Raw genomic sequence first — 18,924 nt, 5'->3', positions numbered from 1 at the left:
GCGCAGGGACTCGCTTCTGCGGTGCCGGAAATCGCAGGTGCGCACGCACGCTCACAATCCAGCCCACAGAGGGATCTCCGTTGGAGTGAACCAGCTCAGGCAAGGTAAACTTTGCTGACCCCTGTCTCACATCTTCTCAGAGGGGAAACACCTTTCTTTTTTAAAAAAACAAAAATTGCAAGGTTGTAGCTTCTTTCTGTTCTACTTTGGAGATCAATAGTGGCAGTTGTTCCTTTTTAACAATGTGCTTTAGAGAAGAAATCTCTTGGAACTGATCTAGGGAAACGACTCTTTCAGTATTTCTTTGCCTCCCGCGCAAACTGGGGGGGGGGGGAGGGGTTTGCAAGCATTCCACAACTGAAATTCAAACTTTGCAATAAATAGCACTATTTGAGCACGCAGAGTAACCGCCCTGCAACACTTTCTAATTCTAATAATTGAATCCTGCGTTTTGAAATTTCCAGGGAACAATCAGCCCCATTAGGGGACATTCGGCTGGTTAAGTTACTTTGGACAATTCCCATCAAATAATATGTTTGGGGGGGCGTGGTTTTTGGAAGAAACCTAAGTGGGTTGTTTTCAGCTGCCAACCATGAGAAATTCCTCCTTTCTAAATTGGGTTTTGAGGAAACAATGAAACAAAGAGATCTCGATTGTAGTACATTCTTCTTCTGCTTCACAAAGACATTTGCATTTTCAGTCTCATTTTCTGGGTACTCTGTGAGCCTATTCTGCATATAATAAGAATCTTACATGCTTTTGTGTACTATTGTTGCAATATATTGCATTGTTTTTTTTCTACCAATTACAACAATCACCTCTTATAATGTTTACTGGTCCCATTGACTTGGTCTGTGGTTTCTGTATAATTTGGGGACGCTCTATTTTGCGTTTTCTGTATTTGCATAGCAATCTGCCTAATACTGTCCCAACTAGTTTTCCTGGACTATTTGCACAGGTTAGGCAACCATGGTGCATTATGATTGGGGCTGACCCTAAAGATGTTTCAGAAACCGCAGTTAATCCAGAATACACCTGGCTAGACTACTAACTGGAACTGAACCTTCTGATCATTCTACACCTGCAGTTTACCAAAGGCACCGGCTAACAGTTCACTGCTGAGCCCAGTTCTAAGTGCTAGTCTTAATCGTCAGAGCTCTTCACAACTTGGCACCTGAAAGATTGCCTGCCTGCACTTGTGCCAGCCTCTACTTTGAGTTCATCATCATAGGCTCTTCTCCAGATTCCCATGAGATACAGCAGGAGGTTACACGAGACAGGGCCTTTTCGGTGGTGGCCTCCCAGCTTCGAAACACTCTTTCCAGGGAGATGCTCGCCTGGTGCCCAGTCAGGCAAAGACTCTTTTTATTTTTCCAGGCTGTCTAACATTTCTGGGTCTGTTTTATTTCATTTCATTTCATGGAACGGGTTGGATCCAGACTTAAGCCTTCTTTGGACATTACAGTTAGGGTGATGTCAACATGTGGAGGGGGGAAGAGAGCAACAAGCACACTAACTCTACCCCTCAGTCACAAGAATATGCTCAGGGACATACAAATCTTCCAGGCAGCCTTTTAACCAAGTGGCTTCCAGAAGTTTTGGACTACAACTCCCATCAGCCCCGGAGGCTTGCTGGGGCTGTTGGGAGTTGCAGTCCAAAGCATCTGGACTCTGCATTACAGAGTCAGAAGCTGCCTTATACTGAGTCTATCTGGGTCAGCACCTACTGTAAATTTTGAAAAGAGGGTTGTCTCTTTGTCTACTATTTGGGACACCTTTTAAAATATTGTAATCAAACTCAGCATCATGGTTCAGGTTTTCTGTCTTGTGGTTTTCTGGCCACCATCTTGAATCAAGATGGCGGATGAAATCTTTCAGAGATCCATTGGTTTTAACCAGGGATTTCCAAAACTGCACTGATCGTCTGGGTTCTTTGGAATTCCCAAGCAACACTGGGTACTTTCTCCAGGTACACATTAACTGGAATTAGCTCTTCAAGGTTCTGGACAGTGAATGTCCCTCAGCGATACTTGACGATGCCAGGGACTGAACCAGGGGCCTTCTGCATGCAAAGCCAGCCCTCTACCATTGAGCTACAGACCTTCCCCCAAACAGATGTGGCAGAAGCTCCTGTATTCATGAATGCTCTCTTTGCGTTCCAAGTTTCTAAGATTGGGGAGGCACCTGTCCACAAATACAGGACTTATTTCTTCCACAAGCTGGAAGGTGGACGAAACGGCAGTCAGACCAAAGTGCTCACTTCCACTGCCCTTCTTCACATGTTGATTTCACTTTTTCTGTAACTCCCGAAGAGCCTCGGAGCATTAAATAGGTATTACTAGAGATATATAACCTGAGATTTTAATTGTTGCAAGCAGCTCTGAGCAACCCAAATGGGGAAGGGCAGGATATAAACCTTTTGCATAAGAATAAGAAAGATTATTCCCATGTAGCCATGGTTAGGATTCTGCTGTTAGAGCAGACCCCTTGAAATCCATGGTGCTAAAATCAGTCAAGCGTCCCTGATTCTCAAAAGGTCCACTCCATGTCTGTTTTTAAGCTGGTTTACAGATTTGCCGCTTTTAACTCCTAATTAGGCATCAAATTGTTTTTGTTGTGGGTTGTTTTTTTTTAAAAAAAGAAATTAATAGCAAAATACTCTGGCAGCTTGACTGACGGGCAGAATATATAGTCTTATTGTTAAATAAAATCCAGCTCTGTTTTATTGGCTCTGGCTGGCAGGGACTCTCCAGCTGTGGTCTTCTTCAAATTTTCCTTGAATTATTCATCAAGACAACCCACCAAATTATAGGAAGCAAGAATGAGATTCTGGGCCAACACTGCCTGCAATGGCTGGAAGCCGTTATTAAGTCTAGCCAGGGACAAACTCTGGCAATCTTTCGTAACATAATGCTGTGCAAGGCCAAAAGTGGATCTTATCAATTATGGACATTTCCAATTTGGTACTTCCCTCGGCTCAGCGTCCTGTGCACGGGAACCGCCGGCACGGTCCTCAATCTGGTGCTGGTCTAGTAAAGGCATTTACTTTTTCAGTCTGAGGGCCACATACCAGCGGTGGGCAGCGCCAGAGTCAAACCTGGGAGGAGCAGCTGATGTAAACATTACCTCTGTGCACCAGGCAGGCTACTTTCTACTGCCCACCCCCACCTTGTGATTCTCCATCCAAGCAAGCAGTGGAGACATCCAGGCCAGGGACAGCAAGGGGGGGGGGAGTCTGGGGAGCAGGGTGCATCTTGGGGAGGATCCTGAGGGTCAGAAAGAGAAGCTTGGAGGGATGCATTCAGCCCTCAGAACTGAGGCCCCCCCACCCCTGGTCTAAGGTCTCCAGCAGAGGTCCTTCTCAGCTCTGCAATCCTTTTATTGGACGCCATGGATTAAACTCAGGACCTTGTGCATGACAAGGTTGTGCTCCACCACTGGGCTGTAGGTCCTTTTGAAAATCTCGGGGCCTCTATGAATTTTGCAAACGTGCCTCACCTGCATGTTGGCATTATTTCAAGTCGTGTTATCTGCTTCTGGAAAGGCAAGGGGCTCTGGAAAACCTCAGAACCCAGAGCTAAGACTTTGCCACATTTTGCCCACACGTTTTATAGTCCGTTTTTTCAGCCATAAGGACTAGAAACCTTTTTTTTAATGCTGTCTTGGGATGCTGAATTATTCCTTTCATCCATTTCCCTTTCTTTTTACTCATTTATTAGACTTATTGGTCACCTGTCACCTATTTACAGCGAGAGAGAGATGCAATACATATTACCACAGGGGGGAAAGTGGGGAGAATGATATTAATATTGCATATAACATCCATTTTAAAAAAAGAAAACATACTCAGGCAATAAAGCAATACCGTGCCCCACCTCCAGCCAAATACCATTTTTAAGCACTGTGATCAAAAAATGCACAAACAAGCGTGGAATATATTCTTCAGATTTTATCTGAGCCCACCACACCTAGAGCAATCAAGTATTGGGCTCCAGTGCTTCATCTGAACTGGGGGCACCATTATAATGACAACCCTTTGAGGTAGCTTCGCCAGAGAATTCCTTTGTTTCTTTCAATTTTTTTCCATCCCGCTCTTCCTCCAAGCAACCCAGAGCAAGCACAGTCATACCTCAGGTTACAGACACTTCAGGTTGTGGTTTTTTTTCAGGTTACGGACCGCCAAAACTCGGAAGTACCGGAATGGGTTACTTTGGGGTTTCGGCAGTCGTGCATGCGCAGAAGCACTAAATCGCGCTTTGCGCATGCACAGAAGCACCAAATCGCAACCGTGCATGTGCAGACACAGGTTGCGAATGCTGCGTGTTGCGAAAGTGCATCCCGCACGGATCACGTTCGCAACCCGAGCATCCACTGTATACATGACCAATCTCCCCCCCCCCCCAATTCCACATCGCTTCACAACAAGGTTGTGAGAGGGCTCAGAGTTAGCCAGAAGCGGAGCACGATGGCCGGTAACAACATAATGGACCCATGGCGGCCAAATCGCATTCTCAGATACAAACCTCCATCCACAGAGAACAACCCTACCCTGGAAGACCCCACACCAGACTACATGAATCTACAGGGAATGATTTTCAGTATGTGTGGCTTGATGCTGTATACTGTTCATTCATCAGCTTTGCCAACTCTCACGTGTTCAGAAGATACCAAACAGATGATAAGCAGCTTCATGTTGTCTATCGGCTGTAGTGACGTCCTATCTGCACAACCCACAACCCGTGTCTCCTCCTTGGTGAAAGGATATTGCCTCTCTTCAGAGCTCCTCTTGCAAAGCAGAGGTGAACCCCCTCAACAAAGAGGACTATTTTTTCAGGCAATGCAGATCCATTTGCACATGTCTTGGGAGGACTCATTTTGTTGCATTAATAAAGTGATTGTTATTGGGGGGGGCAAGGTTGTGAGAGGTGGGCTAGGCTGTGCAACAGATACCAGCCCAAAATAAAGCAAATAGAAATTTAATTTAGGTCTCCCAGGTTCAACTCTGTCCTCTGCACTATGTTGATTTATGTGATTTTAAAGCTGTGTTCACCTGCAGTGCACTTAAAAACACCTCCAGGCAATTAGTATACAAGTATACAAGTATACAAAATGTCTAAAATGTTGGCCATTTTTAAAAATTCCCAATCACAGACGAGAAATAGGAAGATGTATGAGAAGGGATTGTTAAAAGATGTATAGTGCCTTCTATGGAATTGCAAGCCACCCTAATTCTGACTTTCAGAAGGCTGATCCATAATACACTCCCCACTAGCAAGACACATTCACACTCCGGGTCAGAAGTGAAGCCTTCTATAAATACAACATGTCTCGCTGTCATCTTGGAACACACTCAAGGGTCTTGAGACACCGCAGTCATTTACCACTATAAATATGACAGAGTGGTGCCCAGATGAAAAGCACAGCTCCAATCCTGTTTCCACTGTGTGGTTCCCACAGATCAGCCAATGCTATGGGTCGCAAGGCCATGGCTGCCTTAAGAAAATCAATAGAAACACTGCAAGCTCCTGCTGAATCCCTCTTAACCATGCCCCCCCCCCTTTACCTTTCTGTTTTGGTGTATAGAAATATTTGACTTGTGTGGTTTTTTTCACCAGGTCTTAGCCACTATGTTAGTTTAAAAGCCGTGTCTTGTGTTTATCGGCCGAATAAAGTCCCATTTTTGTTCAAAAAAGGGGGGGGGAGAGAGAAAAGAAAATCAATGGAAACAACCCCACGGCCCTTTACCCTCCGACTGAATAACCATTAAGGGGTTAAGGTAAGTGGGGCACATTGCCCTTACAGAACGGAAGCGGAGGCTAGATGCAACCCTAAACCCACTTGTCCTGGGGTTAGTCATTTCTGGAGTAAGCATCCTCAGGACCACTCTGAAGCGGAACCTAAAATGCAACATTTAGGTGACAAATCTGTATAGACACCTGGGGGCAGCTCCAAACCAAACAAAACAGGAGTTAACCTCTGAGTAGACATGAAGTGGATTTTGCTGTTCCTTGAATCTCCTCAATTAAAATTGTTTTGTTAGAAAGCGAGACACCATTGCAGTTTAAAAAAAGAAGAAGTGACTTATTCTTATGCAAGTTGTTGGCATTTGTCTTGTCTCAAGAGACAATGAAGTGCACCTTCTAGGGTGAAGCCAAGTCACTGGAGAATCACAGCATTCAATGTGGCTGCAGAAACTGGTAACTCATAACTGTGGCGTCTCATATTGTTGATTCCTGTGTGAGCAGCACCACAATGACCCCTATGGGGTGCAAGCCTAGGCTGTGTGAATGGAGGTCCTGTGCAAACGACAAAGGAAAGCAAAGTAAGATGTTTGGCTCCATCTTGACTGCAGGAGTTCCCGGAAGGAGGTGTACAAGGTGCCATCCAACCATCTTAGGGTCTGAGTAGTGTTTACTCATTGGTCTTTTCTTTTCCCAAAGATGTCCCACAAGGCAGCAGATACAGATTTTTCCTTGGAGCTCACTTCCATTCTCACGAATTAGTATAGCCACAAGGCAGCAGAGTTTAGGATCAGTTTTTCCTTCTAGATGGGCTACCTTCCCAAGTTGACAAGCCCCATCTGCCCCTCACTTCCCTCTATAGCTCATGCAGAAACCATCTTCTTGACCGTTGGACTCACTGCAGGTTCTCACCCACTCAATCTGCCACACAGCCTGCCTTTGCATGCAGGGAAAGTCTCTAGCTCACTGAAGGTTTGAGACCCATTGGCTACCTGGCTTAGCCAGCCAGTTGAAACCATTCCCTGGATGTGGCTGCTGTCACATGCTAACAGCTTCTGGGAGCCACAAGGGAGAGCTGAGTGCAGCCGGGGGGGGGGGCGGGACAGGGGACAGGACCAAAGGCAGATAAACTACCTCAGAAAGAACATTACATGTTCCTCACCAGAGTTATTAACCACAGGACCCACACGTGGGTTGGAAGGCTGTGCTGGTGGGTCACGGTAAAACTGCTACTGCCAAGTCAAAATCCTGATGCTTTTGGCTACTACATGTGGCGTCAAGGCTAGAAATCATTCTCATTTTATCAATTTCCATGAGTACTGCAAAGCAGCAGGAGAAAGGAAGGAGCATTTTTCAGTAAGAAAGGTATTTCTGGCAAACTATAAGCTCCACCTTCCTATTTGTTGTTGTTGTTGTTTAGTCGTGTCTGACTCTTCGTGACCCCATGGACCAGAGCATGCCAGGCACTCCTGTCTTCCACTGCCTCCCACAGTTTGGTCAAACTCATGTTGGTAGCTTCAAGAACACTGTCCCACCATCTCGTCCTCTGTCATCCCCTTCTCCTTGTGCCCTCCATCTTTCCCAACATCAGGGTCTTTTCCAGGGAGTCTTCGCTTCTCATGAGGTGGCCAAAGTATTGGAGCCTCAGCTTCACGATCTGTCCTTCCAGTGAGCACTCAGGGCTGATTTCCTTAAGAATGGAGAGGTTTGATCTTCTTGCAGTCCATGGGACTCTCAAGAGTCTTCTCCAGCACCACAGTTCAAAAGCATCAATTCTTCGGCGATCAGCCTTCTTTATGGTCCAGCTCTCACTTCCCATAGGTATGCTTTTAGTGATGGAGCTCTCTAGCAGGTAGGGACACTCTATTCACCTTCTAGGAGTGAATAGAGTGGCTTTGTAGGAGTTTGTCTGCTGTGATGGGGAGAATGCAGAAAATTTCCTCCTCCACACACTAAAATCTACTACATGACACACCAACACACATGCAGCTCACGGCAAAATTCTTCCCTTGTAACTCAACAGAACGCAAACTAAAAAACAAATCTGTATGAGCATACAGGGCAAATGCAATCATTATTCACTGAGAACACAAGAGTCAGTGGAATTAGGATATGAGAAACAATTCACTGAGCTCTCTTGTGGCACAACCTTTAAAAGTGCAATCTCAGCAACTAACATTACCAGGGTTTTGGATTTCAGTCAGTAAATAATACCCAGAATCGGCAAATGAAGCAATTATCCACCAGCTGCCATTTGGTACCATCTATTTTTGTGAGCAAGGCTTGTGACACTCAGAAGAAAAGCAAAAGCAAAAAACCAGTTTAGTCGTACAAAATGAGTTGTGAGTTAGCCTTTCTAATATTACCCCTCAATGGAATAAAATCTGAAAGAACAAACATGCCTCTGAGACGTCTCAATGAAACTCAACTGTGAGAGAAATATCACCGGTTTTCAGCAGCTTCTCAGCCTTTTGGATGAGAAAAAGCAGTTTTCCTTTAGAAGTAATACTAAGGTAACACTATGTTTATCGCTTTGTGAATTTTCACTTAAGGATTAATAATGTACCTCATTGGCATATTAAGTATAAAATCAAAAGTGAATCTGTGAAAGTAGGTCCCATGGTACATGTTGGGAGTCAAGAGACAAGTCTCGGAGCTGGACCAGTGGAAGGCCACTGTTTAATCCAACCCCTTCCATTACTAGAAGTAGTAGTTGTAGTACTACTGGTAGTAGTTGTTGTACTACTGGTAGTAAAGGTAAAGGACCCCTGACAGTTAAGTCCAGTTGCGAACGACTCTGGGGTTGTGGCACTCATCTCACTTTACAGGCCGAGGGAGCCAACATTTGTCTGCAGACAGTTTTTCCAGGTCATGTGGCCAGCATGACTAAGCCGCTTCTGGAGAACCAGAGCAGCGCACGGAAACGCCGTTTACCTTCCCGCCGGAGCGGTACCTATTTATCTACTTGCACTTTGACGTGCTTTTGAACTGCTAGGTTGGCAGGAGCAGGGACCGAGCAACGGGAGCTCACCCCGTCGCGGGGATTCGAACCGCCAACCTTTTGATCGGCAAGCCCTAGGCCCAGTGGTTTAGACCACAACACCAAATACACAATGAAGAAATAAAAATAAGTTTTATCACACATTTCCAATGGCAGTGTGCTCAGCACAAAATATAAAAATCATGAATAAACAAACAATAATCTCAAGCAGAGACATCACCTTGCCAACAAAGGTCCGTATAGTTAAAGCTATGATTTTCCCAGTAGTGATGTATGGAAGTGAGAGCTGGACCATCAAGAAGGCTGATCACTGAAGAATTGATGCTTTTGAATTATGGTGCTGGAGGAGACTCGTGAGAGTCCCATGGACTGCAAGAAGATCAAACGTATCCATTCTGAAGGAAATCAGCCCTGAGTGCTCACTGGAAGGACAGATCGTGAAGTTGAGGCTCCAATACTTTGGTCACCTCATGAGAAGAAAAGCTCCCTGGAAAAGACCCTGATGTTGGGAAAGATGGAGGGCACAAGGAGAAGGGGACGACAGAAGACGAGATGGTTGGACAGTGTTCTCGAAGCTACAAACATGAGCCTGACCAAACTGCGGGAGGCGGTGGAAGACAGGAGTGCCTGGCGTGCTCTGGTCCATGGGGTCACGAAGAGTCGGACACGACTAAACAACTAAACAACAACAATCTCATTGTGACAAAAGAAAGCCAACTTCCGTGTCAGTGCTGAACTTACAAATAGTGCAGGCGGTGGCAAACGTCATAGAGAAAGAGGCATTCCTTACCCTCTGGAAGACTGACAGGGAATGACTCTTTTTAAGATGATGCACATCTACATTTGTAATCTAAAAATAAAGTATGTGGTCTCCCTCTCCACCCCCACCCCGGTTGAACAAGACTTTTTTTCCTATTGCATGGAAATTCATGTAGAATTGATAGATTAGAAAACTGAGACTCACATAACTCATCAACCAAGGTATATTTAATTGAGTGGCAGCTCTAGGTAAAAGGCACTCCTTGGGGCTAGCTCAAGAGCCAGGTGACATTAATTAATTCAAATTAATTACATGATCAGTAACCTGGGATGTTACCTTGGAATTTGCTGCAGCAACTTCTGGACTGCAACTTCTACCAGCCCCCACCAGCTTGGTCAATGGTCAGGGATGGTGGGAATTCAAGTCCAACATCTTGACGGCAACCATGTTGGCTACCCCCGCCCTAGAGAGCAATCTAACTCAGCGTGTCCATTTTACTTCACTGTGTTCCATTCTGGAATGGCTTTTTTGTGTTTCGAAACTGCAGTGATATTTTAAACGGTTTTTTAAGAAATTATGTTGCAACCCAGACTGGAACCTCACACTGAAGGCATCATACCACTTTCAACAGTCATGACGCACCCCCTCCCCAAAGAATTTGGGGGGCTGTTAAAGGTGTTGAGAGCTGCTAAAGGTAAAGGTATCCCTGACCATTAGGTCCAGTTGCGGACGACTCTGGGGTTGCGGTGCTCATCTCGCTTTACTGGCCGAGGGAGCTGGCGTACAGCTTCCGGGTCATGTGGCCAGCATGACTAAACTGCTTCTGGCGAACCAGAGCAGCGCACGGAAATGCCATTTACCTTCCCGCCAGAGCGGTACCTATTTATCTACTTGCACTTTGATGTGCTTTTGAACTTCTAGGTTGGCAGGCACAGGGACCAAGCAACGGGAGCTCACCCCGTCGCGGGGATTCGAACCACCGGCCTTCTGGTCGGCAAGCCCTAGGCTCTGTGGTTTAGACCACAGCGCCACCCACATCCCTTGAGAGTTGATAGGAAACCCCTATTCCCCTCACTCACAGAGCTATCAGTCCCAGAGTGGTTTAAGCAATCAATTCCTCTCCCCTTTGTGTATTGGTGCGTGCATGTGTGCCTGTCATTTGCAGGTTAGGGCAAGGAGACGGAGACCTTGACCCTTCCTACCCCCACAAATTCTCTCCAGAAGCCTCCCCGTGTCTAGAAGGGGCTTTTCTCTGCAACCTCCCAATAGTTTGACTTCACCCCACCCCCCACAAAGCACATTCCACCATTTTCTCCCGAGACAGATGACAGCAAAAAGCTTCTTCTGATTTTGGAGGGTGGAATGACACTTGTCTCCCTCCAATCCAATTATTCCTAAATGCTACCCATTCCCACATCGCAAGGGGAAACCCAGAGCTGACACTCCTTCTTTCCCACACAATGTGCTTTTCCAGCGAGTGTGCATTGCTGAGTTATTTGCCAGGGTTTGGATGGTTGGAGGCTTAGTTGGGCAGGTCCTCCTGGCTCCATGCCAACAGTGGGTGCAGATGGTCATCCATGCCCACAAATTATTCCTGTTTGCCAAAGAACGGTCCACCTGGCTGGAACAGGCATGGAAGCCAACATTTGTGGTTAGTGGTGGCTATGCAGTTAGGTATCTCCTGGTTTAGCTATTTCTACCCTTGCCCCACCCCCTAAAAGGCTTCTGTAAGAATGGAATGTTATTATTCATTTTAAAGTTCCTGAACACTGAAGCAAATAAAGAGCATGACAAACTGAGCATCCCCATCTAGTTTCAAACGCCAAGTAAGCTTTTCGAGAGGAGGCTTAAGGGGCTACAATTAATACTGCTTTATCAACAAGCATTTTGGATGTCAGATTGTTATCACTCGAAAGCAGAGACTTCTCTGGGGTAGAATGGCCCATTCACTGTTGTCTGACTCAACTGTTGCCTTCAAGAAAGATGTAAAAACCTTTTAAAATGATTGTTCTGCCATATCCTATAGGACCTTGGCTTTTAGGGTGCCTTGTGCAGTCCTCAATATATTTGTGCTTTTTCTTTAACTTTATATTTCTGCATTGCAGGAGGTTGGATTAGATGACCCCTGAAATCCCTTTCCAACTCTATGACACTTTTCAGGATGGTTTGAAGTCTTTTTTTAAAAAATAAATAAAATTAAAATGTTGTTATCCTTCCATTCTGTCCACATATGTGAACCCCACTCACCTAGTGGAGGCGTGTGGGGCCCCCCAAAGGAAATACACCCCTCCAACTGAATCTCCTTTTATATGTGAAATTGTTTCAATTTTTTTTTTAATACAGTCACACCTTGGATGTTGAATGCCTTGGTACTCGTACGTTTCGGCTCCCGAACAATCAAAACCCAGAAGTGAGTGTTCTGGTTTTCAAACGTTCTTTTGGAAGCCAAAGTCCAATGCGGCTTCAGCTATTGTTTCTGGCACACCTGCGCAATCGGGAGCCAATTGGAAACCGTGCCTTGGTTTCTGAACGTTTTGGAAGTTGAACAGCCTTAAGGAACACATTCTGTTTGAAAACCAAGGCATGACTGTATATGAAATTATTTTGTTTTAATCTATGAAACTGTTTTAATTGTTGGTATTTTTATTGATAAATAACTTCAAGTTGTTGCAAAGGAACATATAAACAATAGGTAAATAAATAAATAAGGTTCGCTATCACTGGTCTAAGAGAACCTTCCAGACCAGAGAAGTCCACAGCCTGGACGCCACCACTGAGAAGTCTCTGACTTGGACACCAAGTCACTGCTCCTGAAAGCTTGTCCAACACTGAGGGCCAGAGTGAGTAGGTAGGTCCCACATGAGAGGCAACGGCCCTTTAGATATCCTGAGCCCAGACAATATATGCCTTTAAATTGTTGAGACCAGTACCATGAATTGAGCTATGAAAGGAAACAGGAAGCACCCAAAGACTCAAAAAGGCTCTTATGATATCCTGTAGCAGTCGGGTAAAAACTGGGTCTGTGGTGTACAGACAGAAGAAGGCTCAGCCGACTTCCGCTTTCAGGCCAGCTGGCATGTACCGAGGTGAGAATAGCTGACTAGGAAGGGAAATGTAAGCACTCTCTGGCCCAGCAGGTTATTTTCCAATCTCGGTGTTCTAGCAGCACCAAAAGGTATCCCTCTGACTAACATTCCTCCTTTTGTATATCACTGTGTGTTTCTTGTCAATGCCCTTTAAACCTAGTTTGTAAATAATCCATTGCTGGCTCCAGGCTCCAGCCATTGTCATTGGTTCCTCTTCATCTTCACTGCTTCTACCTGTTTGTTTGTGGGACAGAAATCCAATGAGCAAGCTTTGCATTCTATATGGGACCACCTTCGGTCTTTTTGTCTGGAAGCTCCAGCTGGTGCAAAACACTCCAGTTAGCCTGTCGATGGGGCAGACTATTGCCAGCTCATTAACTCCAGTTCTCAAACACGTGCAATGGCTCCCCATATACTACTGGGTGAGGTTCAAGGCTCTTGTATTAATTTATGTCATTTAACAACTTGGGTTCAGGATAACACAGGGGCTGCCTGATCTCTGAGGTCTTTGGAGGAGTCGCTGCTAGGGGTCCCCTATGGTTTGGGTGCACAGATGCCAACAGCCAGTCAACTGCTCATATGAACCCATGAACTGCTCAATGCTGTGACCCCAATTTGAAAGCACGACCTTCCACTTGAGGTCAGATGGGACCTTTCCCTGTTGAACTTCAGGTGCCTATGGAATGCATTTTTTTTTATTCCAGCAGGAATGTTAACAGATTTCTGATTTTATAGTTTTAACTCATTTTTATTTTCACCGTATTCAGTTCCACACACTGATCAAGCATTACTGTAATTAAGTCGTATATGAATTCTTGAAGTAATGAGAAATCCAGGAGGGCTCTTATCAGTGGGCCCCATGCATTTCCGGGTTAGCGGAGTCTGTAACCTGAAGCATCTGTAACCTGAAGCGTCTGTAACCCAAGCTACCACTGTATCCATAGTCTCCTACTTGCAATATACAAGATGCTTCCAGGCATCCAGACCAATGTTTTCATAAATTTGGAGAGACTCGCACCTCTGTTTATTTCAGGCTTCTGATGTGCCACCACACCTTTTGTTGATTATGTGTGGGTTGGCAGCATATCTTGAAGTCAGTTTTTGCTTCTGTGTTGCAGTGGAAGAACAACTGTTTGTGGAATTGTTTGCAAGCTTAGCGAAACAGAATTAAGCTGGAGGGGAAACACAGGTGTACCTATATATTTAACATATCCAGAGTAACTTATCATGCCTTGTCCCACTGGGCTCCTCAGCCAAATTGAACATCCATCTGTGCAAGGAATTCCCTGCCTGCCCATTTCATTCTGTTTAGTGAATCTGCCACGAAAACCCATTTTGGGGAGTTCACTGATTCTCCCTATTGTTGTTAGCTTAACTGGTTCTCCTTTGTTTACTACCACTTTGTCTACACAGTCAGCTTTCCCCTTGCTTTTTGTGTACTTTTAAAACAAATGCCAGTTTGAAAAAGAACAAGCTTAGGTAGGCAATGCAGCTTTGGAGCTGGCAGGAGGACAGAGATGAATAAGGGGATTTTTAAAAAACAAAAAAATGACCCACACAAAGTTTGATTCCAATTTTCAGATGCTCCCTGTGCTGTGCACTAGAAATAATTTAGCAAAGTATTAATTAAGAAAAGTAAATGCAACTAATTATTTGGATGTCAAATGCCAGTTCTACTAATCTGTTGCCCACTAAGAGCTACAATTAAAAAACAGTTCTTCTGCAATGTTTAATATCCATTCCTCTTCATCCAAATATTCTACCTGCTGTAAGGAGAGAGGCTCTTAACCTCTTACAAAGCAAGAATAACCTGGCCACAGTAGCCTTCAGAGCTTTTCCTATGGTTTGAAGGTTGAACAAACTTTAGAAAGCCGTGCAGTGAACTAGCTCTGTAGACCATCTTTGCTTCTCTATCTCTCAGACTTGCACACCCAGCAGGGCTGTTCAAGAGGTTTCCAAGTTCCCATCATAGGTTTCCAAGTCCCCACTTTTAAGCTCTTAGTCAAGAATCTGTTTCTTATGAAGAAAGGCTAGAGCATCAGGGCTGGGGGCGGACAAGAACACAACAGAGGCTTATGAAATTATGAATGTTGAAGGAGATAGTGTTCAACTTCTCTATCATGATAACAAAACTTGGGTCCACCCAGCAAAACAGACTGGGAAGGAAGAAAATGGTTCTTTTTTACAACACAAAGTTGACTTGTATGTCACAGGTGTGAAGCCCTTCGGATGTGACTGGGCTCAGCCCCACAGCAACATGGCCAAAGGTCAGAAATGATGGGAGTTGTGGCCCAAGGACAACAGGAGGACCACAGATTCCACATTACTACTGCACACGAGAAATTGAGCGACACTAGCTTAGATAGCGTAGGCCTAGAATGGGGAGTTTGGTGCCCTCCAGATGTTGCTGGACTGCAGTTCCCATCATCCCTACATACTGGCCATGCTGGCTGTGGGTCGCAGGTTCCCAGTCTTAGACAAATTCGTGGGCAAGAGGCTAAATAGAACATCCACCTTCCCAGGTCTGTTCCCCCCACTGTTCAGGCCATCACCTTCAAAGTCCCCCCCCCCTTTTTTAAGCTCTGAGAGACACCTGGCTGGCCACTACTGAGCGAAAAATACCAAACTAGGTGGACCTTGCTGCCTTCCAAATGTGGTTGAACTCCCCTCCCAGCTTCCATTAGCCCCTGCTCACATGCCCAACGGTGAGGAATGATGGGCACTGCTAGAACATAGCAAGTGGCCTAAGTAAGACCATTCATTGCCCATCTTGCTCAGTGGTGTCTACCCATTTCAGACAGGGAGCCTCCCCCAACCCTAACTTGAGATGTTGGGGATTGAACCTTGGAACACTCTGAATGCAAAGCAGGTGTTCTACGACTGAACTGTAGCCCACCAACATCTGGAGTGCCACACGACAGCCACCCTTGGTCTAATCCAACTGTTGTGTATCTCAAACGCTGGGCATGTTCTGCAAGTTTCCACGTCAATCATTATGGTTGAGATTCAGAAACACAAGCAACTTGTTTTAAGCCCTAAATATCTCAGGCCTCAAACACCTGAAATATTCCCCTTCCTTACAGATCCTCTCAGGTGTTAAGATCAGCAGAGGATGACCCTTTTGGTTGTTCTACCACCTTCTGAAACTTAGGGGGCTGTTCACCTAAGAGAGGTCATTCTCTGTAGTAGCCCCTTAGTTGTAGACCTCTCTCCCCAGAGGGCCACCTGGCACATTCACTGTAGTTTTCATCATATGCTGAAGACACACCTCTAGACTCTTGGCTTTTTGACACTTGAGATGTGTATTTTTGGGACCCACCTTATTTCTGTGATTGTAAGTTGTTTCAAACTGTTTTTTCACACTGTGTTTTGATTGTGGCAGCCCGTCCAGGGACCTTAGATAATGGACGGGTCATAAATTAATGATGATGATGGTGATGATGATGATGGTGATGTAGCTGCCAGTTCTGTACCAAATGGACCCACAGGACTATTTCAAGGCCTAAGAGTGGTTCCAGTTGTGAAGAACTTAACTGTACACTGATGAACCATTTTACATATACACCTAAATATGTGAAATATAACACGCCTTCTATTCATAAGCTCATCCTGAAGCAGTTTTTTAAAAAACAAAACAAAACATTAAAGCAAATTGTGACATTTCATGCTAGCTGACAGACCAAACAATTATTACCTGCAGAGAGTTCTTCCAAACAGTTTCTACTAATAACCCTTATTCCTTGTCCCACTGGTGCTATTTGGGCACAACACAAAAATTTGGGACAACTTCGGCTCTCAAATTTACAGCTCAATCTGACACATGCTTTTTACTCAGAAGCAAGCCAGACCATGATGTTTATTCCTAGGTAAATGTGCATAAGATCCTTGATCTGTATGAGCTGAAGTGGACCTGTATGGCACACTGGGGATATAAGGTGAACCAGTTGTAAGTGACACAGAGGAGAACATGGGGGGGTGTGGATTAGCTAAACTGCAGACCCTCAAACGCCCTACAGTCCTTTGATACGGGAGGGCGTGCACCGTACTGGCATTTCTCTATGCCAAGTCAGTTGATATAGAGGTAGTTGACAAAACTACCTATTATTTAAGTCAACGGGGAGGGGAATAATATACATGTGTTTCTACCTCTCTAATGCTTACAGAAACATGAGATGCTGTACATACAGTGTCTTAAGAGGAGGAATACTTAAGAGGAGAAAAGCAGGTCAGTATGGAGGAAGCCTCCTCTAAGTGGCTCACAAAGTGGAGATTAAATCAAGATTTGAAAATATATTTATTCTCAAGCATATTTTTGGAGCACAGGGCGGGGGGCGGGGAGGTATGAAAGCAGGCACATTCCCACACAGGAGGAACCCAGTCTAGTGGGGCGGGGGCTGCTGGGCTTCACTCAAGCTCATGGTGGATCTATTGTTCTCCAGTAAGGGAAAGATTTCCTATTAGGCGCTATTTTGGGGGCTTCCCGTCCACCCCTCCTCTGAGGATGCCCGAAAGACAGGTTGGGTGCACTGTGATCTTTTATCAGAAATTACCCCCTGCTGTTTAAAAAGAAAAAAGAACAATGATAATAGTGGAAGGTGAATGAGTCCCACAGGAGCGACAGGGCTGCAAAGATAAACGAGGCTACAAAAGGCTGCAGCTCCTGCTCTCCGTTTGGGTACGTTTCAGTCCAACGCAGTTTGAACTGATTTGTCACGCCCACCCATCCCCTGGAGGATTAGCGGGGCCCTTCCCCAGGGGGCTTAGAAGAGCCAAATCTCGCCCTTGCTTAGAAAGCTGGTGTGATCTGCAGTCCTCCCCCCCCCTCCGCCCCGCCAGCTCTTTATGCAGCCCAGAGCACGCCGCGAGCCACAATAGAGGTTAGTGGAGGGGGGCGGGTCTGCGCCGATGGTTAGGCAGGCCCGCAGCCGCTTCGCCAGCCAAATGAGTTTTGTCTCACCTGATCTTTTATTTATATAATTCAATTACATATTATTATTCGTGTGTGTGTGCAGAGCGGGGGTGCGGGAGGGACTCATCTGCATCCGTGAGGCCTGGGTGCATCCAGCCACCGGGAGGGGGGCAGAGAGATCATGCGCAACGATGCAGACAGCCCAACCCAGACAAGCATGGCACGGAGCCCCCCATATCCTGCCGTATGTCTCCCAAGCCGCGGGACGTGAGGAGAAGAATAAGCAGGAGCAGCAGGCAGGAGCGATGGACACAAAAGGAGCGCGGAGGCGACCGGTCTACTAGTTCAGGCAAGCCGGAGAGGAGAGAAGGGGAGAGGAGCTTCGATGGCCAGGGGGGATCCTCTCCCCAGTATACTTGAGGGAAAGCGCAACGCGGGCGGGATGGGCTGGTGGATTACCCTACCGGGAGCCCGATCCTGCTTACCTCTCCCGCTCAGGGCAGCCAAGGCGACAGCGGCGAGGAGGAGGAGGCGGGGGCGCCAAAGCTTCGCGGTCATTTCGGCGGGGAGGCAGGAGCGCACGGCTAGGGCGCACGGTGCGGAGAGGGAGCTCCCGGGTCGACGCGGCGCAGATGCCCGCTTTCAGGCGGCGGCGGCGGCTTCCTTAGGCAGGCGGTCGGGCGCTCGTTGCAGCCTCCGCGAAAGATAGGGACGAGCGGCGCCGGCAGGAGCAGAGGAGGCGGCGGCGCGGAGGGGAGGAGCGCGCCGGGGACGCGTGGAGAGGAGAGGGGGCGGGACGCGGCGAGGGCAGGGGCGCACGAGTCGCAAAAAGGCAGGCCCTGCGTGGAGAGGGGAGGGGAAGAGGGAGAGAGGAGGGCGGGGGGAGGGAGGAGGAGGCCAGAGTTAAAAGGGTTGGGGGAGAAAGAGAGACAGTCGCAGGAGCCTCCCTTGGACCGGGCGGCGGGCTGAGAAAGAGAGAGAGCGCTAATTCTTTACATATTTTACTTCCACCTCTAAGCTGCGGAAAGAGCCGGCGGTGTTTGGTTGCCGCCGGCTTGACCCTGAGGGACCCGACAACCGCGAAAAAGGGCGTCTCCGGTCACCCGCCTTCGCTCCCACCCTGCAAACCTGATTCGGGACGGGGGTGGGGGAGATCAAAGCCAGAGAGCCACTGTTTCCAGGGTGCTGGTGGGTGGATTGCTGGCCAGGGTTCTTCCCCAGCAAACCCCCACTATCTCACTGATTATTTCTCACGTTGTATTTCGCCCAAGAGAACCAGATCCATTTCTCCCGAGTCCCTGAAGCCGGACAGCTGTTTTCTGTGTGACAAAGATTTGAGATTTCTGACAAGTAGCCTGTTACTGCAGTGAAACAGATGCGCATCCTTGTTGAGTTCCATCAATGAACCTTGTCTTCTTCTTCCCCTT

The 18,924-nt window shown here is 46.6% G+C and overlaps 1 protein-coding gene and 1 pseudogene across 4 annotated transcripts in view; one reads left to right on the top strand and one right to left on the bottom strand.

Moving 5' to 3' along the window:
* The window catches only part of CD99L2 (CD99 molecule like 2), a 74,297-nt gene extending 56,002 nt beyond the window's left edge, over positions 1-18,295 (bottom strand). Inside the window, exon 1 of one of the 3 annotated variants that reach the window (XM_081179080.1) lies at positions 17,983-18,295. In XM_081179080.1, the coding sequence (XP_081035206.1) occupies positions 17,983-18,055 (73 nt within the window). In that variant the 5' untranslated portion in view covers positions 18,056-18,295. The remainder of the gene's footprint in view (positions 1-17,982) is intronic. The other 2 variants (XM_081179079.1, XM_081179081.1) reach the window with 2 other exon arrangements.
* LOC308578588 (PAT complex subunit Asterix pseudogene) lies at positions 4,444-4,888 on the top strand (annotated as a pseudogene). The gene has a single exon. The product of its transcript is annotated as a PAT complex subunit Asterix pseudogene (transcript).
* Positions 18,296-18,924: the final 629 nt, after the last annotated feature.

Source organism: Podarcis bocagei (assembly GCF_964188305.1).
Source record: "Podarcis bocagei genome assembly, chromosome: Z".
NCBI lineage: Eukaryota > Metazoa > Chordata > Lepidosauria > Squamata > Lacertidae > Podarcis > Podarcis bocagei.
Note: the sequence above shows the minus strand (reverse complement) of the source record. Positions and strands in the feature narration are given on the sequence as shown.